General features: G+C 44.8%; 2 protein-coding genes across 2 annotated transcripts in view; one reads left to right on the top strand and one right to left on the bottom strand.

Annotated features, from left to right (window-relative positions):
- Window positions 1–10,335, top strand: part of LOC108671884 (NAD(P) transhydrogenase, mitochondrial) — a gene marked incomplete at its 5' end in the record, with an annotated part of 17,286 nt that extends 6,951 nt beyond the window's left edge. The window contains 11 exon segments of the mRNA XM_047884168.1: window positions 874–1,040; window positions 1,410–1,547; window positions 1,926–2,146; window positions 2,498–2,641; window positions 5,974–6,395; window positions 7,370–7,406; window positions 7,671–7,819; window positions 8,004–8,192; window positions 9,157–9,268; window positions 9,711–9,772; window positions 10,243–10,335. Of these exon segments, the coding sequence (XP_047740124.1) occupies window positions 874–1,040; window positions 1,410–1,547; window positions 1,926–2,146; window positions 2,498–2,641; window positions 5,974–6,395; window positions 7,370–7,406; window positions 7,671–7,819; window positions 8,004–8,192; window positions 9,157–9,268; window positions 9,711–9,772; window positions 10,243–10,335 (1,734 nt within the window).
- Window positions 9,289–14,579, bottom strand: LOC108671885 (m7GpppX diphosphatase-like). Its single transcript, XM_018159479.2, is given in 7 exon segments — window positions 9,289–10,617; window positions 11,849–11,966; window positions 12,400–12,468; window positions 12,470–12,628; window positions 13,228–13,376; window positions 13,546–13,666; window positions 14,153–14,579. Coding segments are annotated over 7 exon segments (1,173 nt in total). The 5' UTR covers window positions 14,552–14,579; the 3' UTR covers window positions 9,289–10,459.
- Between the last annotated feature and the right edge of the window lie 9,498 nt (window positions 14,580–24,077).

Here is a 24,077-nt window from a genome sequence, read left to right as displayed (position 1 = left end):
TGGTGGACATGTTCAGGAGGTGTGGTGGACATGTTCAGGAGGTGTGGCATGTTGGACATGTTCAGGAGGTGTGGCTTGTTTTACATGCATAATATTTGATTGCGTAACTGCTCTAAATATTATGCGTTATGTTACACATAATTATTATTATTATGTCATTCGTGTATGTATGTGAACATATTTAAGTAAATAAGTATAATCATTGTAGTTATATCCCCAATAAACAAATGATCTCTCGCAGGCCCTCGGACCCTCCCGAGCACAACTACCTGTACGGCATCCCGGCGCTGGCGCTGCTGGGGGGCTACGGGGCCACCGCCGCTGCCGGCTACCCTGAGAGCCATCAGATGGCCTACCTGGCGGCCTCCCTCTGCTGCGTCGGGGCCTTGGCGGGCCTCAGCAACCAGAGGACCTGCAGGCTGGGCAACACGCTGGGCATGGTGTGTGGTGGGGCAACCAGAGGACCTGCAGGCTGGGCATGGTGGGTGGTGGGGCATCCAGAGGACCTGCAGGGTCGGCATGGTGGGTGGTGGGGCGACCAGAGGACCTGCAGGCTCGGCATGGTGGGTGGTGGGGTGTGGTGAAGGGCCCACAAAGCCTGCCTAATATAATACCAAATGGCGGTGCAAAAGCCTTGTCAAAATAGTTCTACACTAAAAGATTATCCAATAAATCCTCACCCTCGCATGTCTTGATATTTCAAGATCTTGCCATGTGTGCCGCTACGTTTCTCGTGTAATAATTACGTTTAATATCTTCTCTTGTAATAATTGTTATTTAATAATTACGTTTAATATCTTCTCGTGTAATAATTGTTGTGTAATAATTCTGTTTAATATCTTCTCGTGTAATAATAACGTTTGATATTGCCAGATCGGCGTGACAGGAGGCATCGCTGCGACCATCGGCCAGCTGGTGCCGTCTACGCCCGTGCTCGCCCAGATGGCTGCAGCAGCTGGTGTTGGTGGCCTCATCGGCTCCACCATCGCCAAGAAGATCGAGATATCAGACTTGCCCCAGCTGGTGGCGGCTTTCCACAGGTGCGGCGGGCTTTTCTTGTCAATTATATGAGCCATCTTGAATATATAATCCCTTGTCGCCATCTTGAATATCATTCTCGACGCCGCCATGTTCAATGCTTTTTTCGACGCCACTATCTTGAATATCATACTTGATGCCGCCATCTTGAATGTTTTTTCGATGCTGCCATGTTGAATGCTTATTTTGATGCCACCATCTTAATTGCCACACACACAGCACCTTATTAAATGTAGTCCCCCATCTGCTCCCATGTTACCTTGTGATCCTCTTGTTTCCATTTGATCCCCATATTAACGCGTTGTCCCCCTGGTATCTTGTGGTCCCCCTGATACCTTGTGATCCCCATTTTAACATGTGGTCCCCCACAGCCTGGTGGGGGCGGTAGCGGTGCTCACGTGCCTCGCGACGTACCTGCACGACTTCCCTCACTTCGCCACGGACCCCGCGGCCAACGCAGTCAAGACGGCGCTCTTCCTGGGCACCTTCATCGGCGGCGTCACCTTCAGGTGCGTCCTGGGGCAGCATGCAGCCTGGCGGCTGGTGTCCTGTCGATTGCTATCGCTCATTATCTTAATGTTTCTTGTCCACCAACATCTGGCGCAGATCAAGTGTTATGTCAATAGAGTATCTCATGTCTGCCACCATCGCTTGTCAACTGAATTTCCATTGACTCTTACCACACAGGTTGTACTGACATTTGTTGTCCACTCCTGTTCCTACTGTCTTGTTTGTTCGTCCCTTGTTCTCATTTATTCATGTTATGCCCTTGCATGCATTGCACATTTGCTTTTCCCAACACTGCCCCAAACTACCGTTCCATAAATCCCACACAATCGCCTGCTCCCAACACAACGACCTCCCACTAACGCCCCCTCCCCCCGCAGTGGGTCGCTGGTGGCGTACGGCAAGCTGCAGGGGCTGCTGAACTCGGCGCCCCTCCTCCTGCCTGGCCGCAACGCCCTCAACCTCGGCCTGCTGGGGGGCAACGTGGCCGCCATGGGCTACTACTTCCTGGACCCTTCCTTGACCGCCGGCCTGTCCATGCTCGGGACCACCACCGCGCTGTCCACCATCATGGGCGTCACTCTCACCATGGCCATCGGAGGTCAGTTGATGGCATCAGGCTCACCATGGCCATCGGAGGTCAGTTGATGGCATCAGGCTCTTCATGGCCATCTGAGGTCAGTTGATGGCATCAGGCTCTCCATGGCCATCGGAGGTCAGTTGATGGCAGGGGTGTGATGTTAGTGTGGTGAGCGTGAATATCTCCCTCATGCCCCAGGATTTGTCACTTTGTCACACCTCCTACATGCCCCCTCCCGCAGACATGCCCTAATGCCTCTAGGTTGCAACATGCCTCCCTCGCCCCCACATGCTCCCTGACGTTCATGTTAACATAATGTTACTATTAATGTAGTGTAATATATCGTCTAACATGCCCCCCTCATGCCCCCAGGCGCCGACATGCCCGTGGTGATCACGGTGCTGAACAGCTACAGCGGTTGGGCGCTGTGTGCCGAGGGCTTCATGTTGAACAACAACCTCATGACGGTGGTGGGCGCCCTCATCGGCTCCTCGGGCGCCATCCTCTCCTACATCTGTCTCTTATACACATCTAGATGTGTATAAGAGACAGTGTTGGACATGTTCAGGAGGTGTGGCATGTTGGACATGTTCAGGAGGTGTGGTGGACATGTTCAGGAGGTGTGGCATGTTGGACATGTTCAGGAGGTGTGGTGGACATGTTCAGGAGGTGTGGCATGTTGGACATGTTCAGGAGGTGTGGTGGACATGTTCAGGAGGTGTGGCATGTTGGACATGTTCAGGAGGTGTGGTGGACATGTTCAGGAGGTGTGGCATGTTGGACATGTTCAGGAGGTGTGGTGGACATGTTCAGGAGGTGTGGCATGTTGGACATGTTCAGGAGGTGTGGTGGACATGTTCAGGAGGTGTGGCATGTTGGACATGTTCAGGAGGTGTGGTGGACATGTTCAGGAGGTGTGGCATGTTGGACATGTTCAGGAGGTGTGGTGGACATGTTCAGGAGGTGTGGCATGTTGGACATGTTCAGGAGGTGTGGTGGACATGTTCAGGAGGTGTGGCATGTTGGACATGTTCAGGAGGTGTGGTGGACATGTTCAGGAGGTGTGGCATGTTGGACATGTTCAGGAGGTGTGGTGGACATGTTCAGGAGGTGTGGCATGTTGGACATGTTCAGGAGGTGTGGTGGACATGTTCAGGAGGTGTGGCATGTTGGACATGTTCAGGAGGTGTGGTGGACATGTTCAGGAGGTGTGGCATGTTGGACATGTTCAGGAGGTGTGGTGGACATGTTCAGGAGGTGTGGCATGTTGGACATGTTCAGGAGGTGTGGTGGACATGTTCAGGAGGTGTGGCATGTTGGACATGTTCAGGAGGTGTGGTGGACATGTTCAGGAGGTGTGGCATGTTGGACATGTTCAGGAGGTGTGGTGGACATGTTCAGGAGGTGTGGCATGTTGGACATGTTCAGGAGGTGTGGTGGACATGTTCAGGAGGTGTGGCATGTTGGACATGTTCAGGAGGTGTGGNTGCTAAGAGTAGACCTACATGAATGCTACGTAGCGACTAGACCTTGGATTATCATCAGGGTGTAACTCTGCAGTTGAATGTAAGAACCAAGACGTGTGACATTCTGGAATATAGATTCTATTGATAGGTTGGAACATAGTCCATCAATAGTCTATATTAAATAAGTATAGTGTGGGACATTCTTTCTATTAAGAAACTTACTGTTAGAAGCAACACTGCTGGAACCGTTTTTGCCGACTGAAATTGCCTGTACGTAGAAAACGTTTGACGACTAGACCTAGGTTGACTACGAAGAATTACATCCTTCGACAATGACTAGACATAGGATATCATGGCGTGCGACGACTAGACGATGACTTGAATTAATATGTCTAGGAATGACCATACTTATTATAACTAGAGAACGACGGCCTCTTCTTGAGCCTCAAGAGACGCCCCGACGCCTCTAGTGGCCACGTCTGTGGCTGTCGCCATAAGGTGAAAAAACGCAGAAATTCTCCGTGTATTTTTTGCTGATGTTAATGTCGTTCTTTGGCAACTTTTGAAATGTTTGATGTTATTCTCATGTGAATTTTTATATAATTAAAGTAAATCGGAGGTTTTATCGTCCAATGTCAACACCTAGCAGTATTTAAGTGAGAGTTCTGAGACCAGCGGTGTTGACGTGAGGTCATATTTGATGCCACGCTGAGATGGAAGCTACAGACAACCGCAAAAATGCAAATTATTTTCTTGGCGTATACTAGAAAAATTTGTGTAAGTGCTACCTTTTTTGTACTAGCATTTGAAATTATTTTTCGTTCTCAGAAGCTCTTTCATTTTCTGGTCGATTTTAATACAATGTTCAATTTTTATGATCGCATAATCACTTTTCATTAAATTTCTAAATTCATTTTGTACGATTCTTCTTAGAAGTGAATTTCGCGTTTCTAGTCTAATTTCAACGAGGCTTTCGAGTGTTGATGTTCGCTGTGTTTTTAACTTAATTTAAAAGTGTCCTGTCGCAAACTTTCGGTGTGGTCGCTCATCATTTCGTGTGTTGCATCACTAAAGTCGCCATGCGGTGGCGGCAAGTTCATCATTTTCGTGTTGTGATTCAGCAATGCTAATGGCCCAGCCTGTAAAGCCCATCACTAGAGTGTGGTAGTGATGTCCGCTGCTATACTTTGTAGTATTGTCTGGCTGACGTCATAATGCAGCTCAAGTTGTTCAGCTCCGAGTTGTGTGTGTGTATCTTGCATTCAATTTCTTTGTTGAATAATTACCCCGGAATTGTTATTGTGAATTGAAACTATGTCCGCTGTGAGCCCCCTCAACACCCCAGTGGGGCGGCGACCCTAGGATAACTCTAGAGGTTGTGTTGGGGTTGGGTTTTTTTCAAGCTTCCAAGAAGGGGAAAGAAGGGGACGTTCCTCCCCCTCCTCCAGCCTTCAACAGTAGGGTTCACAAATCAACAAGTCTCCAGAAGTAGTTTATTTGTAAGTCTAATGTAGCTATGATCTATTTTTCTAAACCTTAAACTACCCGCGAAGCAAAACGATTGAAGATTCAAACATCCTCGCGTGGAATGGCTGCTTGCGGGTTCATAATAAGATCAGCGCGGGTACAGCAGTTAATTAAACTTGATTAAACGCTGCCATGGAAATTAAACTTAATTATACGTTGCCATGAATGCATTCCTCGCTTGGCGACTATCAAAATTTTTGCGATTCAATCCTTTCTGCAGGAATTAGCAGTTTGATGCTCTTAGATAATAGATGTGCTAAGCTGTACAAAGTGCTCCTCGAGAAAGCTATAATTAAACCTTCTGGTCCACGGACTTTCATTCCATCCTCTGAATTATATAGGCCTTGATTAATCGTGGCTTTTTGCGCCCCAGCAAACCAAGTAGCTCAAATGGGCGGCAACTCTTCCATTTTTTTAGAGTCATTTACAGCAGGTTAGTCGGCTAGGTTTGGCAGGTTCGTGGGTCTAACTACCGTGATGAACGGAAAAATTATACCGACACTGCATTTCCGTTCAGTACTCCCAAGTTACTTCTCATGGAGAACCTATCATATAATTTTTGATTAGATCAGTCATGACTTTCATGTTGGAAATGAACGCGATAGTACACTGACGACGCGTTGTTGGATGAAACTTTATGAAAACTGAAATGAACTCTTCCAATGATGCGCCTCCTGTAACTATCTCTCCTACAACGACCCAGCTCTCCACCATGGAACCTATCGCGACCACTCAAACCGCCGAATCGGCAGAGCTGCTGCCCTCGACTCTAGCGAGCCGGAGGAGCCAGCGGACAGACGAAAAACCAGAACTGACTTTAGAACCATATAAACCCTGTCTCTTATACACATCTAGATGTGTATAAGAGACAGCACCATGCCCTCACTAAGGACCCCACTCACCGTGCCCTCACTAAGGACCCCACTCACCGTGCCCTCACTAAGGACCCCACTCACCATGCCCTCACTAAGGACCCCACTCACCGTGCCCTCACTAAGGACCCCACTCACCGTGCCCTCACTAAGGACCCCACTCACTGTGCCCTCACTAAGGACCTCACTCACCGTGCCCTCACTAAGGACCTCAGTCACCGTGCCCTCACTAAGGATGTTCCCAAGGAGCGGCAGACAGTCCCCAGTCAAGTCCCTGATGGAGGCCAAGTCCCTCCTGTTGACGATGGCCTGGCAGTACAGGTCGGAGACTTGCTCGCCCGTCCACTTGAGGTCTGGCAGCAGCACAAAGCCGGTCTGGGGGTCTGGGTCTCGCAGCACCACGCGGTCTGCCTCGCTCACCCCATCCAGGATGTTGTAGATCCACTGCAATATTGCATCTTATTGTAATAAATATTTTTAACATCAGTATTATTTATAGCAGATAATTTATTATTAATATATTAATAGATCCACTGCAATATTATATTTTATTATTGCAATAAATATTTTTAACATCAGTACCGGTATTATTTATAGCAGATAATTTAATATTAATATATTAATAGATCCACTGCAATATTGTATTTTATTATTGCAATGAATATTTTTAACATCATTATTATTTATAGCAGATAATTTAATATTAATATATTAATAGATCCATTGCAATATTGGATCTTATTGCAGTGACGTTAATTATGATATTGTCATCTTAGTGCAGTAATATTAGTAATATCAATATTATTTTATAGTACAAAGTATGAACATCATCTGCCCATTGAGTTAGAGCGTTAGAGTTAGACTTGAGTAGACTTTAAAACCTAAGTAGACTTTAAGACCTACGTATACTCTAAGACCTAAGTAGACTTTAATCCCTAAGTAGACTTTAAGACCTAAGTAGACTTTAAGCCCTAAGTAGACTCTAAGTAGACTTTAAGCCCTAAGTAGACTTTAAGCCTTAAGTAGACTTTAAGGACTTTAAGCCCTAAGTAGACTTTAAGACCTAAGTAGACTCTAAGCTATAGCCCCACCCCCACCCTCCTCCAGTCCCTTACCCCCCTCCACCTGCTTGCTGTGGGGGGCGCCGCCCTCAATGAAAGGCTTGGTGTAGGTCCTGAAGATCTCAGGCGTCTCCTCCACCAGGCAGCACGCCTCCCACTCGTACCTCTGGAAGTGCTTGTCCTCCGCAGGGTGAATGATGGTCACCTGCAGCTCTGCACAGTGCAACACCTCCTCAGTTCCTGCAACACTTCTGGTGGAGTGATGAGTCAACAGGTGGTGTGACGAGTCAACAGGTGATGTGATGAGTCAACAAGCAGAGTAAGAAGTCAAGATGCANCATCATCATCGTGCCTGGTACGTCATCATCGTGCCTGGTACGTCATCATCATCGTGCCTGGTACGTCATCATCGTGCCTGGTACGTCATCATCATCGTGCCTGGTACGTCATCATCGTGCCTGGTACGTCGTCTCCTCCATGCATTTGTTCTCCCAGTTTAGGTTCACATCCACCTTCATTTATTTTGAGTCATCTGATGGCCTAACTCTGAACTAACTAGAGACGTACCTCTGTTGCAGGGTACGGGCTGAGACGTACCTCTAACGTACTTCTGTTGCAGGGTACGGGCTGTGCGTTGCCAAGGCTCAGTACCCCATCGCTGAGCTGGTCGAGGTCCTTCGGAAGAAGGGCAAGAACGTCAGGTTTGGCATCCACCCCGTGGCTGGGCGCATGCCGGGGCAGCTCAACGTGCTCCTCGCAGAGGCTGGAGTACGTCTTTAATACATAGTACTTGTCATTACATGTCTTGAGTACCAACAATTCTTTGGAGTGCGTCTTTTGGGACCAGGAATAAGGGGGTGCTGTAAAAGTGTTACATGTCTGGTCTGTTTTAGTACTTATTTCTGTTCTGGTACTTGTTTAGTACTTGTGTATGATGCTGTATATCTTGCAGGTGCCTTACGACATCGTCAATGAGATGGACGAGCTCAACGAGGACTTCCCAGAGACCGACCTGACGATGGTCATCGGCGCCAACGACACCGTCAACTCCGCGGCCGAGGAAGACCCCAACTCCATCATTGCCGGCATGCCCGTCCTCAGGGTGTGGCTGTCCAACCAGGTGCGTGGGGGCGAGCCTCAGGTCCTTGAGGCCTCAGGCCTTTGAGCCTCAGACCCTAAGACCTTGTGGCCTCAGGCCTTTGAGCCTCAGATCCTTGAGACCTTGTGGCCTCAGGCCGTTGAGACCTCAGGCCTTTGAGCCTCATATCCTTGAGACCTTGTGGCCTCAGGCCCCTGAGACCTCAGGCCTTTGAGCCTCAGATCCTTGAGACCTTGTGGCCGCAGGCCCTTGAGACCTCAGGCTTTTGAGCCTCAGATCCTTGAGACCTTGTGGCCTCAGGCCCTTAAGACCTTGGTAACGTGTGCGGTTAAGGACACCAACTCAAGGCCATGCTGCAAGCACTGCCCTCGACGGCTACCAAGCGCCGCGCACCAGCGACACCGTGAAATTAACTGAGCTTAACAAGTCTTAAAACCACGGCTAGCTAATCGTCTCAGTGGTGCTACTAATGCGCTACTGTGGCGTTCGTCCTCCTTCCCTTCATCCCGCCTTCTCCTTTGTTTTTAACAGAATAAAATAGTATATATTGAATCATTTATTTGACGCGCAAAAGATACTTACGGACGGATTTATTGAATTTATTTGTCGCATTCACAACAGCGTTATGGAAAGCAGCTTGTTTGAATTTGAATTGAAACCAACAACCAGGTTAATTGAAGAAACCAGGTTAACCTTTGTTGGAGGGAGCCGNTTTCGTGTGTTGCATCACTAAAGCCGCCATATGGTGGCGGCAAGTTCATCATTTTCGTTTGCTGGTTCAGCTATGCTAATGGCCCAGCCTGTAAAGCCCATCAATAGGGAGTGTCTGGTAGTGATGTCCGCTGCTATTATTTGTATTGTCGTGTGGCTGACGTCAACAATGCAGCTCAAGTTGTTCAGCTCTGAGGTGTGTATATCTTTCATTCAATTTCTCTGTTGAATAATTACCCCGGAATTGTTACTGTGAATTAAACCTGATCCATTGTAAACCTCCTCCCCACTCCAGTGGGGCGGCGATCCTAGGGTAACTCTAGAACTCCAGAGGAGGTTGTGTTGGGGTTGGTTTCATTTGGGTGCCCAAGAAGGGGACGTTCCTCCCCCTCCTCCAGCCCTCAACAGTAGGGTTCACAAATCAACAAGTCTCCAGAAGTAGTTTATTTGTAAGTCTAATGTAGCTATGATCTATTTTTCTAAACATGAAACTACCCGCGAAGCAAAACGATTGAAGATTCAAACATCCTCGCGTGGAATGGCTGCTTGCGGGTTCATAATAAGATCAGCGCGGGTACAGCAGTTGATTAAACTTAATTAAACGTTGCCATGAAAATTAAACTTGATTAAACGTTGCCATGAAAGCATTCCTCGTTTGGCGACTATCAAAATTTTTGCGATTCAATCCTTTTTGCAGGAACTAGCATTTTGATGCTCTTAGATACTAGATGTGCTAAGCTGTACAAAGTGCGCCTCGAAAAAGCTATAATTAAACCTTCTGGTCAACGGACTTTCATTCCATCCATTTTATTCTTTAATCAATGCATAATCGTGGCTTTTGCGCCCCAGCAAACCAAGTGGCTCAAATGGGCGGCAACTCTGTTCCATTTTTTGAGAGCCATTTGCAGCAGGTTAGCCAGCTGGGTGTGGCAGGTTCGTGGGTCTAACTACCGTGATTAAAGGAAAAATTATCCTGACACTGCATTTCTGTTTAGTTCTCCAAGTTACTTCTCATGGAGAACCTATCATATAATTTTTGATTAGATCAGTCATGACTTTCATGTTGGAAATGAACGCGATAGTACACTGACGACGCGTTGTTGGAAGTACAGTACATTTTACAACCTGTAACGTCAACTCTGTATTTACGCTAGATATAACATGGCAAGATCGCTTCCTCCTTTAATCTCCAAACCACTTCGTAATTATTTTTCTACTACCAAGAACGCGTATCGGAAGAAATTACATTTTCTTTGACCTATGGGTGCGAACATGACCTATTTTTTTATATCATCTGGTCGCAGCACGACCCTCATAACGTTAGGACTGAGCACACTTATGTTCACGGTTAATGATGGCATTCTTTAATTTAATTCCCCAGAGTCATGTCACAACCAAGCAAATCTTCGTCGAGAACCGCGTCAGTAGCTCCCGTAACAAGTTCCTACACCAGCAAGCGCTGTGTCAGGTATAAAAGAACACGTAAACCTAATTATTTGTACTGCAAATACGAGCTTCGCTCCCACACGTCACAATCTAGGATAATTGGGGGCTTTTAGTCTTAACTTAAAACTCGGTCATAGTCTTCCCCAGATCCCCTAGTCCCCCAGTTTTGACTGGCGCTGGTGGCGGGCAAGAGGGTGTGGGTGGTTGTCCCTGGGGGTGAAGGCGAGGGTGGCGTGGGTGTAGTGCTGCGGGTTCTGCTCCAGGTTGCTGATGACGTCACAGAGGGCATGAGCCTTGCCACACCGCGTGCCTGGGGGCAGGGGTCAAGCTTTAAACTTTTTCTAAGTTTAACCTGTGAAAGTTGAACATCTTTTTCTAATATTTATTGCTCGATTAAATCTAACACTTGTTCCCATGTGCATTATTCTGTTACGTTACTCCGCTCTATTCCGCCCTACAGGGAGGTTCATACCTGTTTTTCTAATATTTATTACTCGATTAAATCTAACACTTGTTCTCATGTGCATTATTCTGTTACGTCTGGCGAAGCTGCGCCAGTAACATTAGAGTCAGACCTTACAGTCGTTGGAACGACGTAGTGCAAGGTCAGGTATGAGTGGCTGTGAGTCGGTTAGTCAGTCGTGTCCCGCCGTACAGGGAGGTTCATACCTGTACTCACTCCGCTCTATCCCGCCCTACAGGGAGGTTTATACCTGTACTCACTCCGCTCTATCCCGCCCTACAGTGAGGTTTATACCTGTACTCACTCCGCTCTACTAACTCTCAGCATTCCTTCTCTAACGCTGGAGTCGTGGCTGTGCCGTGAAAGATTTAGTAAACTGCTCCTCTATCATGAACCTGATGTCACTCTAGTTTAAATTTTAACCGTGCCTGTTTTAAACTGTGCTTTGCTGAAATAAAATTACGTTTTTTATCCATGTAACCCACCAAGTTTGAATGGAAGACATCCGAGTGCAATAAAGTGCAATTAAACTTTCTACAAGATAGTTGCCGGCGTTTGGCCGTGGAGCTCTGAGCATTCTGACAAGTTTAAAGATTGTGGCGCCTTTAAGTATGAATAGCATTGAAGCATTATGCCCATATGAAGCATTACGTAGGAATAACATAGAAGACGGCTTATGCCGTCGAGAATATCGGGGTTCTCCTCCGTACAGCAAAAGAAGGCTGAGATTCTTGCATTTACCTTCGTATAACGAATGCTAAATGGTAGGATTTCCGAATCAAAACTCAGTACCTCGGCTTATGGAAGATCAGTTATGGATGTTAACACAACACAATTAATAAAAAATATATTGGCTTTATCCAACTGAATCATTCATAAGAATAACGTGACATATCAATAATGAGTGACTTGCATATAAGCTAAATAAACACACCGAGCGAAATACGGCGAAGCAAAATACGGCAAAGCATAATACGAAATTTGCTTCGAAATTTTATTTTGAAGCAAAAAACGGCGTGAGAATATTAATATTTTCTCTTTTTTCAAAAAGAAAATAAAGAAATTACGCCTGACTGACCAGGGGCGTCGAAGGTGAGGGCGCTGAAGTGCACGTGGAGGTGGTAGAAGGAAGGCAGGTAGTGCAGGTACACGAGCAGCCGGTCCTTCTGCACCCCGTACCTCCTGCTGATCGCCTTCTGCACAGACGTTAAGTGTGGTAACAAACACGTCTTCTGCACATTCGTTTATTAGGATAATAAACCTGTCTTCTGCACACAAGCCTTCTGCACAGTAGTTAACTGGGATAACAAACACGCCTTCTGCACACTCGTCTATACAATTTCAACAGTCACCGTGCCCTCACTAAGGCNTAAGGCCCCCACTCACCGTGCCCTCACTAAGGCCCCCACTCACCGTGCCCTCACTAAGGCCCCCACTCACCATGCCCTCACTAAGGACCCCACTCACCGTGCCCTCACTAAGGCCCCCACTCACCGTGCCCTCACTAAGGACCCCACTCACCGTGCCCTCACTAAGGCGCCCACTCACCGTGCCCTCACTAAGGACCCCACTCACCTTGCCCTCACTAAGGCCCCCACTCACCATACCCTCACTAAGGACCCCACTCACCGTCCCCTCACTAAGGATATTCCTAAGGAGCGGCAGACAGTCCCCAGTCAAGTCCCTGATGGAGGCTGGGGACTGTGATCCTGTTGACGATGGCCTGGCAGTACAGGTCGGAGACTTGCTCGCCCGTCCACTTGAGGTCTGGCAGCAGCACGAAGCCGGTCTGGGGGTCTGAGTCTCGCAGCACCACGCGGTCTGCCTCGCTCACCCCATCCAGGATGTTGTAGATCCACTGCAATATTGCATCTTATTGCAATAAATATATTTAACATCGATATTATTTATAGCAGATAATTTATTATTATCATATTAATAGACTTTAGGACCTAAGTAGACTTTAAGACCTAAGTAGACTTTAAGACCTAAGTAGACTTTAAGTAGACTTTAAGACCTAAGTAGACTTTAAGTAGACTTTAAGACCTAAGTAGACTTCAAGTAGACTTTAAGACCTAAGTAGACTCTAAGTAGACTTTAAGACCTAAGTAGACTCTAAGCCCTAAGTAAATTCTAAGTAGACTTTAAGACCTGAGTAGACTTTAACCTAAGTAGAATTTAAGACCTAAGTAGACCTTAAGTAGACTTTAAGACCCAAGTAGACTTTAAGACCTAAGTAGACTTTAAGACCTAAGTAGACTTTAAGACCTAAGTAAACTTTAAGACCTAAGTAGACTTTAAGTAGACTTTAAGACCTGAGTAAACTTTAAGATCTAAGTAGACTTTAAGACCTAAGTAGACTTTAAGTAAACTTTAAGACCTAAGTAGACTTTAAGTCCTAAGTAGACTCTAAGCTATAGCCCCACCCCCACCCTCCTCCAGTCCCCCGCCCCCCACCTGCTTGCTGTGGGGGGCACCGCTCTCAATGAAAGGCTTGGTGTAGGTCCTGAAGATCTCAGGCGTCTCCTCCACCAGGCAGCACGCCTCCCACTCGTACCTCTGGAAGTGCTTGTCCTCCGCAGGGTGAATGATGGTCACCTGCAGCTCTGCACAGTGCAACACCTCCTCAGTTCCTGCAACACTTCTGGTGGAGTGATGAGTCAACAGGTGGTGTGACGAGTCAACAGGTGATGTGATGAGTCAACAAGCAGAGTAAGAAGTCAAGATGCAGTATAGTGCAGGGTTGAGCGAAGGCTTAACACTAGAGGCACTCACTGTTAAGGTGAGGTGGGAGCTCTGCCATGTGTTTGCTGTAGACGTCGTTGTGGAAGAGCTGCGTCAGGGTTGTCTTCTCAGAGATCACTTCATTCAGTTTGTCAGCATCAAATGGCGTTTTCTGCAAGTGAAATATTAGTTAGTACCTAAGGAGATTTATTGAGAAATAATATATTAAATATTGGTAAAAAACTGAGCAAGAAGTATTTTTATATGATCATGGCTGTATTGATATAAAGCAATTATCTGTACCACTGTGGGCTCCCATTATGTTTTGTCCAATTCAAATGTTAGACAAAAACAGATGAATTTGAACAATAAATTCAGGTGTTAGATGAATTTTACCTTAATACTTTATGTTGAAATTAATACAATGTAAGCAATTCATTATCATTGTTGCTGCCAGCATCAGCATTTGGGAACAATACAAGTACAACAGATGCCCCATGCTAAGAAACCATTGTATTCTACCAGCTCCAAGAACTTGCACCCTGAAATGGATACTAAATTGAAATTTATATTTCAGAATTGATGCTGAAAGCCAACACAATTAGATTTTTCTTCAAACCCATTATTAGTAGGAAAGTGATTCATTTGAAAAGCAAACCTGGAGCTGGACAAGGACTCGGCCATCCTCAGTCTTGTGTTTGGCTTCCAGCGCAATGGAGCAGCTAGCATCACTGCTTGATAAAACTCTCACTACTTCTAGGCAGGAGAAATCAGCAGCAGCCACAGGAGCCTGTTGAGTTGCAGCGTTGTCTTCATGCAGTTCAGCGGCAGCTTCAGTGCTACAGGCCGGTCTACAGTTCAGAGTAGGACTGCTGTAGTCCAAGGCCATAGGGTCACTAGGATCTCTTGTGACAGAATTGGTTGACAGTTCATGAGCCTTTTTTGGAGGCAAATCCCCATTCTTGCTCTCTGTGTCACCATTTTGAGATGAGTCATCACACACTAGTCTTTTCTTGAGAGGAGGCTCACTTGTGGAGCTTTCAGATACATTAGACATTGTAGAAATGATCAAAAATCAATCTGCAGATTGGAAATTAATTAGATATCACATCATTACACAGGATTGGAATTTTATAAATTGTTTCTGAAATCTTGCGGCTCCAACATGACAAATTTTTATTACATTTGTAATCTTGCAGCCTGATCGTGCATTTTGTTAACAATTAGATAGGAGGTAATTCATCTGGCAGAAATGGCGGGAAAGCTCCAGTTGTGGCTCTGACGGTAGATGTTTTCCCACTACTGATTTCATACTTACATACTATAACTACAGAATAAAACAAAGTTCAAATTTGCTAATAAGCAAAGATCTTAAACAAAAGTATTGCATGATGATGAAATCATATAAAATGTATCCCTGATAAACTATTTTATTTATTGAAAACAATGTATTTCTGTCTCCAAATATTTTTCAACAACAATTGTAGGTCAAAATTTTTCAAATTTTTCCTGAAGAAATAAGGAAGAGCAATAAGAATAGGATGGGTGAAATTAATTAGCCAGATTTACAATATTTCATTTTTTTACTGATTCACAACTAAATCACAGGTACCGTAACTTTTTTCCAAGTTTACACTTGTGTTTGAAGCCTCAAATTTAGCTTTATCTCAATTTTTTGCCATATTATTCAAGCTAGATTATTGCATCCTACCTAATTGTTAACAAAAATTCATGATTGGGCTGCGAAATTTCAAATGTGTAAAAATTGTCACCTTAGACTTAGAGCTGCAAAAAAGCAAATATATGTAAGAAAATTTCAGAAATCTTCTGCCACATACCGTATTTCAAATTGAGATGAGTTTGACTGATTCGTGAGTTGATGGCAGGCAAAGCAGAGACATTTTTAGACTCTTTCTCAAACCTCAAGTTCAATTTAGAGTAGGGTAAACGCTTTATATTCCGTCACATTAAGGACCCACCGAGAAATGAAAAACTATAAAAAAAACGTATGCATTACTCAAGAAGTTCTGTTTGCTTTGCGTGACTCTCTAAACACCGTACTACGCATTGGCAACAATGAAACGTCACAAAATGTTGCCATATTTATTAAAAAGCCTTTAGAATGCAAACCTACCAATTTTACCAAATCTCTGTATTCCGTCACTTCGTGTGGCAATATGCAGCACGTGGTGAGGCGTATTCCGTCTGCGCTTCAAATTCAACTAATATGTAATGCCGACATCCACGTGTTCGAATTCCGATCGCTGTGTGAGCTGTATTGGAATACAACACGGCTTTGAATTAGAATACTATTGAATATTGAACACTACTTTATTACGCATTTACTCAACAACTATTAAGCTTTTATTTGAGAACATTCTAATTTTTGCACACAGCTTGGAACGAGCTGTGTGTGTCCAATTCAAGTTGTGTCAGAATTAGTTTTCATGTGTCTTAATCCATTTCTCAACTTTATCATCTATTAATTTATTTACGACTTGAAATCAGCAAATACAAATATACTTAAATGACTCCTAAAATATTCACAGACGTATTTAAAAGTCTCAAACCATAATATTCTTCCTACACAAACAGTTAGCTATTCACTATTTGGTAGAGCAAGGTCAACTCTCAAATTTGTCCTGGAAATTTGACAAATTTTTCGATGATCTTACTGGGTTACCTGGGTAGCGTCACTAGCGTGCATTGTCTCTCTTTGGATCTCAATATTTTCCCACTAGATGGCCAAGACCTAGTGTTTTGGCTGTAGTTTGACGCGCAAATGCATGACGTCATCATTTCAACCATCAACAAACGCATGGAACTAATTTACTAAAACAAAGCTTAATATAAAGGAAAAAGTAGAGAGGTGTCGGAATTACCCACAATGTCGGAATATACCGCGATTACCCTATAACTATGTCTATAAGTAGACCAAGACCAGTAAAGTATCATGGATACCAGCAATCCAGCATTATCAGTTTATCACACATAACTGACATAAGAAATTTGTTTAAATATTGAGTATATTAAAAATGAACTAATTTTAAAAATTTTTGATGCTTACTGCTTAGCCTTTGATTGTGATTGAAGTTGAAAGTGAGTTAAGTGACTTAGCAAGTTAGTGAGAGAGAGCATGAGTCTGTGAGACGAGAGGAATGAGGATATAGGTAGCGTGTAGAAAAATATAAAAAATAAAATTAATATTCACTGTCCTTCACACTCGTGCTTTGCCAATGCCGTGAAATCGTGAATGAAAATGTCTCCTTCCCCGTCATCGACTAAGCTATTTGTCAATAGTGGCACAACTCTTCTTCTTCTGTCCGCTTTCTGAGGACTTGGTTCTTCACCACTCGCCTCACGTCTGGACAGGCAGCAAGGGTTTGGCTGGACAAACCTGCAGGCAAAGCCTCGGTAAGTTTGTATATCTTGGATGTTGTTCTGTTAGTTCATTTAACTACTGTGCTCCGGAATTAGGGTTACATGCATGTTAGTAACCCTTACCTAACTGGAGGGTCTACCCAGACAGAGGGCCAGGGCCAGATGGTCCAGCCTGGGATGGCGCAGCCTGGAGCATCATATTTATTAGGGACGGGGGAAATAAGTATTGTGATCATGGCCTGCTTATGCTAATCTTCTAAGCTACTTGACTGCTACCATCAGGGCCAAAAACTCAACAGGGGAGCCACCTGTCTAGGGGATTTTGTACACATCTTGGAAAGGTCCTGTACAGAGGTCACACTTACATTTAGTCATGTGATGGGTAGGATCCTGCCAAGACGGTCATGCTTCAAATGCATCAAAGGGATGGTTGAGGACCATTAGATTAGTGATTAGCTGGAACTACATTTCTTTCAAACGTCCAGTATGAAGAAGGTATTTAGTCAAAGCACTGACTATTGCAAACTGAACAGGAGGAGGGAAATCCCCTCCTCCACACAAGTTTTGGACTGTTATGGAGACTCCAAGTTCATGGAGGGTTTCCTGCAGCTCAGTCCGAGCCATAGCATAAAAAGGGCATTGAAGTAGAAAATGCACTATTGAGTCTATTTCCCCACACTGACAAAGGTTAGTCTCTGCTAAATTGAAGCGATGTAAATGTTGCTCGACTCCAACACGTCCAATTCGTAATCTGGCTAATGCTGCTTCTACTATTCTGATCTTACATGATGACCATGGCCAATACTGCACATGACCTTTAATTGACATCAAATGTCTTCCCTTATCTGTACTTTCAACTTCCTGATGCCAACTGTTGTCCCAGTATCTCATAAGTGATGTTCTAACTTCTCTTACCATATCTTCCTTGTACACCCCTGCTTCCAGAGTGATATCATTCAGGCTGTGTCCTGCCTTTGCTGCCAGGTCTGCCAGCTCATTCCCTTCAATGTTCTTATGGCCTGGAATAAACTGAATTTTCATGGGGAATAATTGGCTTATTGCATGAATCAACTTCTGAATCTCAAAGACACAGGGGGACACAAGAATCAGGCCGTAATGATTGAATCAGTAGCAAACTGGACATGGAGTCAGAATATATTACTGCACCGGGGCAGCTTTGAGGATTGCAAAGGAGGAACTGCAAGGCTTTAACAATTGCAAATAGCTCACACCCTAATATACTTGTTTGAGGAGGGAGCCTAAAATTTGTAATCTGAGTGGTGTCAGGGTTACGGACAACCACTGCTGCAGCTGCTGATATTTCAGGCTGAGTTATCTTTGACCCATCTGTAAAAATCTCTAAATAATCTGCATAGTTAGTAGCTTGGAGGTCACTAAAAACAGCTTGGGCCATTTGTTCTGAGATTTCTCCTACTGGCATAGCAATAAAGTCTGTGCAAATAAATTCCCTCACATCTACCCATGGAGGGATTGGGGACACAAGTGGAGCAGCATTGACTGCTGAGAATTCGACTTCCAGCGTATTGGAATACACTGGTGCTCTATATACCAGAGGAGGCACCAGGATTTTGCCTGCCCATGGTCTTGTTCTTGCAGCTATATTAGCATACAGAAGCTCATCTGCCACTGCTATGTGACGAGGCAATTCTGATATCCGTCCATAGAACCGTAAGCTTACTAGCATTCTGCGCAGTGTTAAAGGTAGTACATGACTTTCAACTTCCAATGACACAATGGGAGAGGTCTTACGTGCCCCAAGAGCAGTGCGGAGGCATTGATTCTGAATGACATTTAGCTTCCGCAAATGGGACTGTGGGGCTGTACAGTAAAACATTGACCCATAGTCCATTGTGCTTCTGATAACTGACTTATAAAATCTAAGCATCAATTCCCTATCAGCCCCCCACTGGTGGTTTGACATGGATTTCATTAAGTTGACTTTTGGGATACACTTGTCTCTAAGGAACTGCAAGTGGTCCCGCCACATCAGTCCTGGTGCATCCAGCAGAATGCCCAGAAATTTATGCCTGGTCACAAACATAATTTCATCATTACCAATTTTTATCACTGGACTTGGTATTGACTTACGTGTGAAGACCATACCTTTTGTTTTGGTAGGATTGATGTTGAGGCCCCACTTTTTGGTCCAAGGGTGCAGCTGTCCAACTTGACATTGCAGCAAGGCCTCAACAGGCTGCAAAACAGGGCCGCTACAATACACTGCTAGATCATCTGCATACTCAGAGATTCTGACATTATTTACACAAGGCAAATCAGACATCATGACATTAAACAGAGTTGGTGAGAGGACTGCTCCCTGTGGTACTCCTGCTGAGATTAAGTGCTCCTCTGAGTAAACCCCCTCAAAGAAGACCTTGAAAGTTCGTGAGCTCAAATATTCCTGTATCCATGCCAGCATCCGGCCTCTGATTCCCAGTTTTTGCAGCTTGTATAGGAGTCCCAAATGCCACACACGATCATAAGCATTAGAGAGATCAAAAAATATGGCAGCACATAGTTGCCCTTTTACCAGTGCACATCGGATGCTCATTTCTAATCTGGCAACCTGGTTAAGGGCACACAGTCGTCGTCTGAAACCACTCTGCGTTGCGCTAAGTCCACCTGTTGACTCTAAAAAATATGTTAATCGTGAGTTAATGAGGCGTTCTAACAGTTTGGGTATACATGGCAGGAGGGAGATGGGACGATATGATGCTGGATTGCTAGTTGGTTTTCCTGGTTTTAGAATAGGCAGGATAATGGCTTGCTTCCAAGGTGATGGCAGTTCACCATGCTCATAACTGTAATTGAGAATTTTTAAAAGCCATTCTTCATACTCAGTAGGAAGGTTCCGCAGCATAGCATTGTGGACCATATCCTGACCAGGAGCAGACATGTTTAGCATCTTTAGTGCCTGCTGCAGCTCATGCAGAGAAAACGAATCATTGTATGGCACTGAATGATCTTCACTGACAGCCACAGCCACCGGTAGTATGTATGGCTCCCCAGCAAGACGATGGTCACTTGCACCTGCTGCTCCGAGCAGACACGCATAATGCTCTGCAATTATATTAGCTTTATGGGTTGGGTCTGTTATGAAACATTGGTGCTGCAGAATGGGAGTGGCTCGAAATGCTGCTCTTTTATTGGAAAGTTTGCCAATTTGCCTCCACACCTTGGCCACTGGTGTATCACTGTTGATTCCAGAGACAAATGTTTTAAATGATTCTCTTTTTGCCTCCTTAATTTCCCGCTTTACCAAAGCCTCTGCTCGTCTCAATGCAATAAGGTTAGGCATGGAGGGATGTCTCTTCAACCTGTTCCTGGCTGCATGTCTTTGTCTGACCAGGTCAGCACAAGTGTCCGTCCACCAGGGCTTTGAGTATTTGGGAGTTACCAACTCATGGGATCTCTTGAATACAGCTTCAGCAGCTTGTGTCAGTGAGGATGTGAAAGACTCTACATCCTCTTCAAAGTCATCCTTCTTTTTAGCTGGTCCAAGGGTTTCTTTCCACTTCCCCCACTTGTTGGGGTTGATGATCCACCTCTGTCTTGCCTTGAATGTTGCTAGGGAAGGATCATAGTTAAGAGTGATGAGTATAGGTTCGTGATCGCTCCCCATTTCTGTTTCCAGTTCCACGCTCGACTGAGGCACCAAATCTGAAGAGACAAAGCACAAGTCAAGCGTAGAAAAATTGCCTGTTTGTACATGAAAGTAAGTAGGGAGGGAATGAGGTGTTATTAAACATAGATCTGGATGCTGCGCCAAACTATCAACCAGGTTACTACCTGTAGCATTGCTGCGACTTCTTGAGTCCCACATGTCATGATGAGCATTAAAGTCTCCAACAACCACACATGTTGGTGTCAGCTGTCCAAAGTATGCATTAAATTCTGTACTGGAGATCATAGCATTTAGATTGTATACATTTAGAATAGTAAGTTTAGAGTTATGCCTGTGTATTGTTACAGCCTGTACTTCTAGCTCCCCATCAGCATATGCTCTCAGTGGTTCAACAGAACAATTGACATCATTCCTCACTAGGATTGCCAAACCACCTCCAGGTCTGTCCTGTCTGTGCTTATAGAATGGGGTATAATTTATGAACACTGGCTCTCTAGACTCTTTAAGCCATGTCTCGCATAAACACACCACATGGGGTTTAGATGCATACAACTTGACTTTAAAACAGGATAGTTTTGTATATAAGCTATGACAGTTCCATGCTAAGATCCTAAGTGCTCTATCACTCATTTAGCTACTTTCTGCCTACCTCTGATTCCTTTTGCTCCAAATCCCATGAAGTTAGGTGGAGGCTTCACGCCCTCCAGTGCCTTACCAGATTGGTCCTCCCCTCTGATCTCACCAGGGTTCATCCTGCTGCCTTCAAGGCCCACACTGCGAGTAACTCTTTCTGGTTCTTGAGAAGAAGGGTTAAAACTCTTCACTGCAAGGCCTGGACCCTTTATCTTTGACTTAAGTTTTCTCTTCTTTACCGGTACAGAAGACTCCTGCTCTAGGTCCAAAGTGTCACTTGATTGAGCTAAGCTTAAACTTCCTTCCTCCTTCCTAGTTGAAGGGTCTACAGTCTCTTCATTCCTAAGCTCCAAAGCTGAATTGACCAGAATTCTCAAATTTTCAGGCTCACATACAATTTTTCCAGAGGGCTTTTGCATCTTCAAAATGATCCTTAACACCAGTACCACTATTTGGGAAATTTCATCCTTTTGAAGAGATCCCAGGGTTTGAGTACTTGCCACATTATTATTGGTCTGCGTTCCTACCTCCACTTTTTGCATGGAAGTTCTACAGGTCAAAAGCTGGCCTGAGGAGATGCCTCTTGTCTGCAGGGTAGTCCTCTGATCTGGAGACTGCTGAAAGAGTGCCTTAGCTGGAATACTGGTTTGTGGTCTCTGCATGGTTTGGTAGTTGGAGTGAGGTTGGTTTTTTGCCAAACGGACAAACTGTAATGCATCCCAATAGGACAACTTCCTTCTTGCCCTTACTTGCTCCACCTCTTTGGCTCGTTTCATGAATGGGCAGCCACCATAACTGGCAGTGTGGGCTCCTTTACAATTTGAACACATGGGCGATTGCGTATTCTTGTTTGGGCAGTGGGCAACCCGGTGGGGGCCTGAGCAAACCACACAGCGCTCTTTACCCTTACAGTCTGCAGCATTGTGTCCAAAGTCCTGGCACTTGAAACATTGCCATGCTCGGTCTATGAACAATCTTACCGGGAAGCGCTGATAACCAATGTTTACATATTCTGGTAGTACCTGGCCAGAGAAAGTTAGCCTCAGGCACTTTGTGGGGGTCTTTTCTTTGCTCTTTGTTATCCTGGATACTGCTTCCACAGCTGGTTCAGTATCTGACAGTAACTGAAGAGTTTCCATTGGGTCAGTTTCCTCTCCAATGGGTCCAATTACTCCATAAGTGATTTGTCTACTTTGAGGTAGACGACATGAGACTTGGAATGAGCCTATCTTTTTGATAGCTAGCAAGTCTGCTAGCTTTTTGGCTGTCATCTGTTTAATTGATACAATTAACAAGTTTCTGCTGACATTTTTGCTTACTGTCTCAATTCCAGCAAGTCCAAATGCTGAATTTGACAGGTCTCTAGTTAGTCTTACCTCATTTGCAAAGAAAGACCTGGATGACTGGCTGTCCCCAATTGGTTCCACCAAAATGACCTTTGATAGGCCCTCTGGTTCTGGTATCTGAGGATTTTGTCTGCTCTGGAACCCAGTCTTAGTTCCTATTTGGGGAGAGGAGATTACATCAGAATTAAATATACTATGTTGTTTCTGAATTCCACCCAGATATTGTTTAGAGGCAACACCCTGCAAGTCCAAGTGGTCTGCAGATTCAGGTCTCTTGCCCGGGTTCTGGTTTTGGCTGCCAGTTGCTTTCCTCTTAACTGATTGGGATACAGTAGCTTTAAGCTGTGCATTTGAAGGAGCTGGTAAAGAAAGATCTTGAATGTAATCAAATACTTCTCCCATATCATTCACATTCTGTCCTTCAAAGATAGACTCATCTGCCCAATTTGTCATAGATCTGCTTGACAATGGCCACATTGGGCTCTCACTATCTGATAAATCAGGTCTCTGAGTCAAAGAGTCAAAACTTTTCATCTCAACCAAAGATTCAATCTGGCTATGACTAGCACTGGCAATAGGTTTGCCTTTATTTCCCTCATAAATGGATACTAATTCTCTTCCAACTGAGGCTGAGGCTCCAACTCCAGGTATATCAACATCTGATTGTACTGATCTGCTAGTGCCAACGGTAGCCATCTGCGTTTCTGTTTGCTCGGCTGAGGTCGAAGACATCCTACAGAGCTCCTTAATCATGTCTCCCACTTGAGTTCCCTTCAGTCCTTCGGCCACATCACTATCAAATACGTCTGCTAACTCCGTACGCCCCGGTGAATTAGAATCCATGTTCTTATCCTACTCCTACCCCGCCTATTTCTTATGCAGTTAAATAAATAATGTTATTTCCCCAAAAAATCAACTTTTAATACTATTTCCAATGATTTATACTCTCGATTTCCTTATATGAAATTATTTTACGAAACGAAACACACCATACGTCTTACCACTTTGACGGTTCCACTATGAAAGTTTTTTTTTTTTTATAATTGGTTTTTAAGACTTGGGGTGTACGAAGCACCTCCCAGCCTGTTCCCTGTCAAAGAGAAAGAGCAGAGCGCAGAGCACCGAACTTGGTACTTTGCTAGTTAGAGTGCTGCCTCTGGCACCAAAATGCAGGTTTCCATGGGGCTGCAGCAGGTCTCACAGCAAGAGGTTTCTCATATCTGTAGACTGAATCTGAGAGTAAGTTAGTTAGAACAAGACATAAATCAATTGTTTATAGCTCCTTTGGTTTCACAGTGAATCCAGCATGCCAGACTGCAACAGAAATTGTGACAGGTTAGAAAATACACGAGGGCGCTCTGCTGCAGGGATCTCAGCTCCCAAGACTGTGCTTAGTCTCCAAGGTACTCCAATGTCTGCCAGTGCGGCTGCAAAGGCTGTTCTCTGCACTGCAAATTTGGAACATGTTAGCAAAAAGTGTGAGATTGTATCTTACTGGTTACAAATGGGGCATACTGGATCCTGGGCCATCCCAAAACGAGCGCGGTGAGCACCAACGCCTGCATGACCAAGGCGCA

This window comes from Hyalella azteca, unplaced genomic scaffold (genome assembly GCF_000764305.2).
Source record: "Hyalella azteca isolate HAZT.00-mixed unplaced genomic scaffold, Hazt_2.0.2 contig14787, whole genome shotgun sequence".
Taxonomy (NCBI): domain Eukaryota; kingdom Metazoa; phylum Arthropoda; class Malacostraca; order Amphipoda; family Hyalellidae; genus Hyalella; species Hyalella azteca.
The sequence above is the reverse complement of the archived record's forward strand: the minus strand, read 5'-3'. Positions and strand labels throughout refer to the sequence as shown.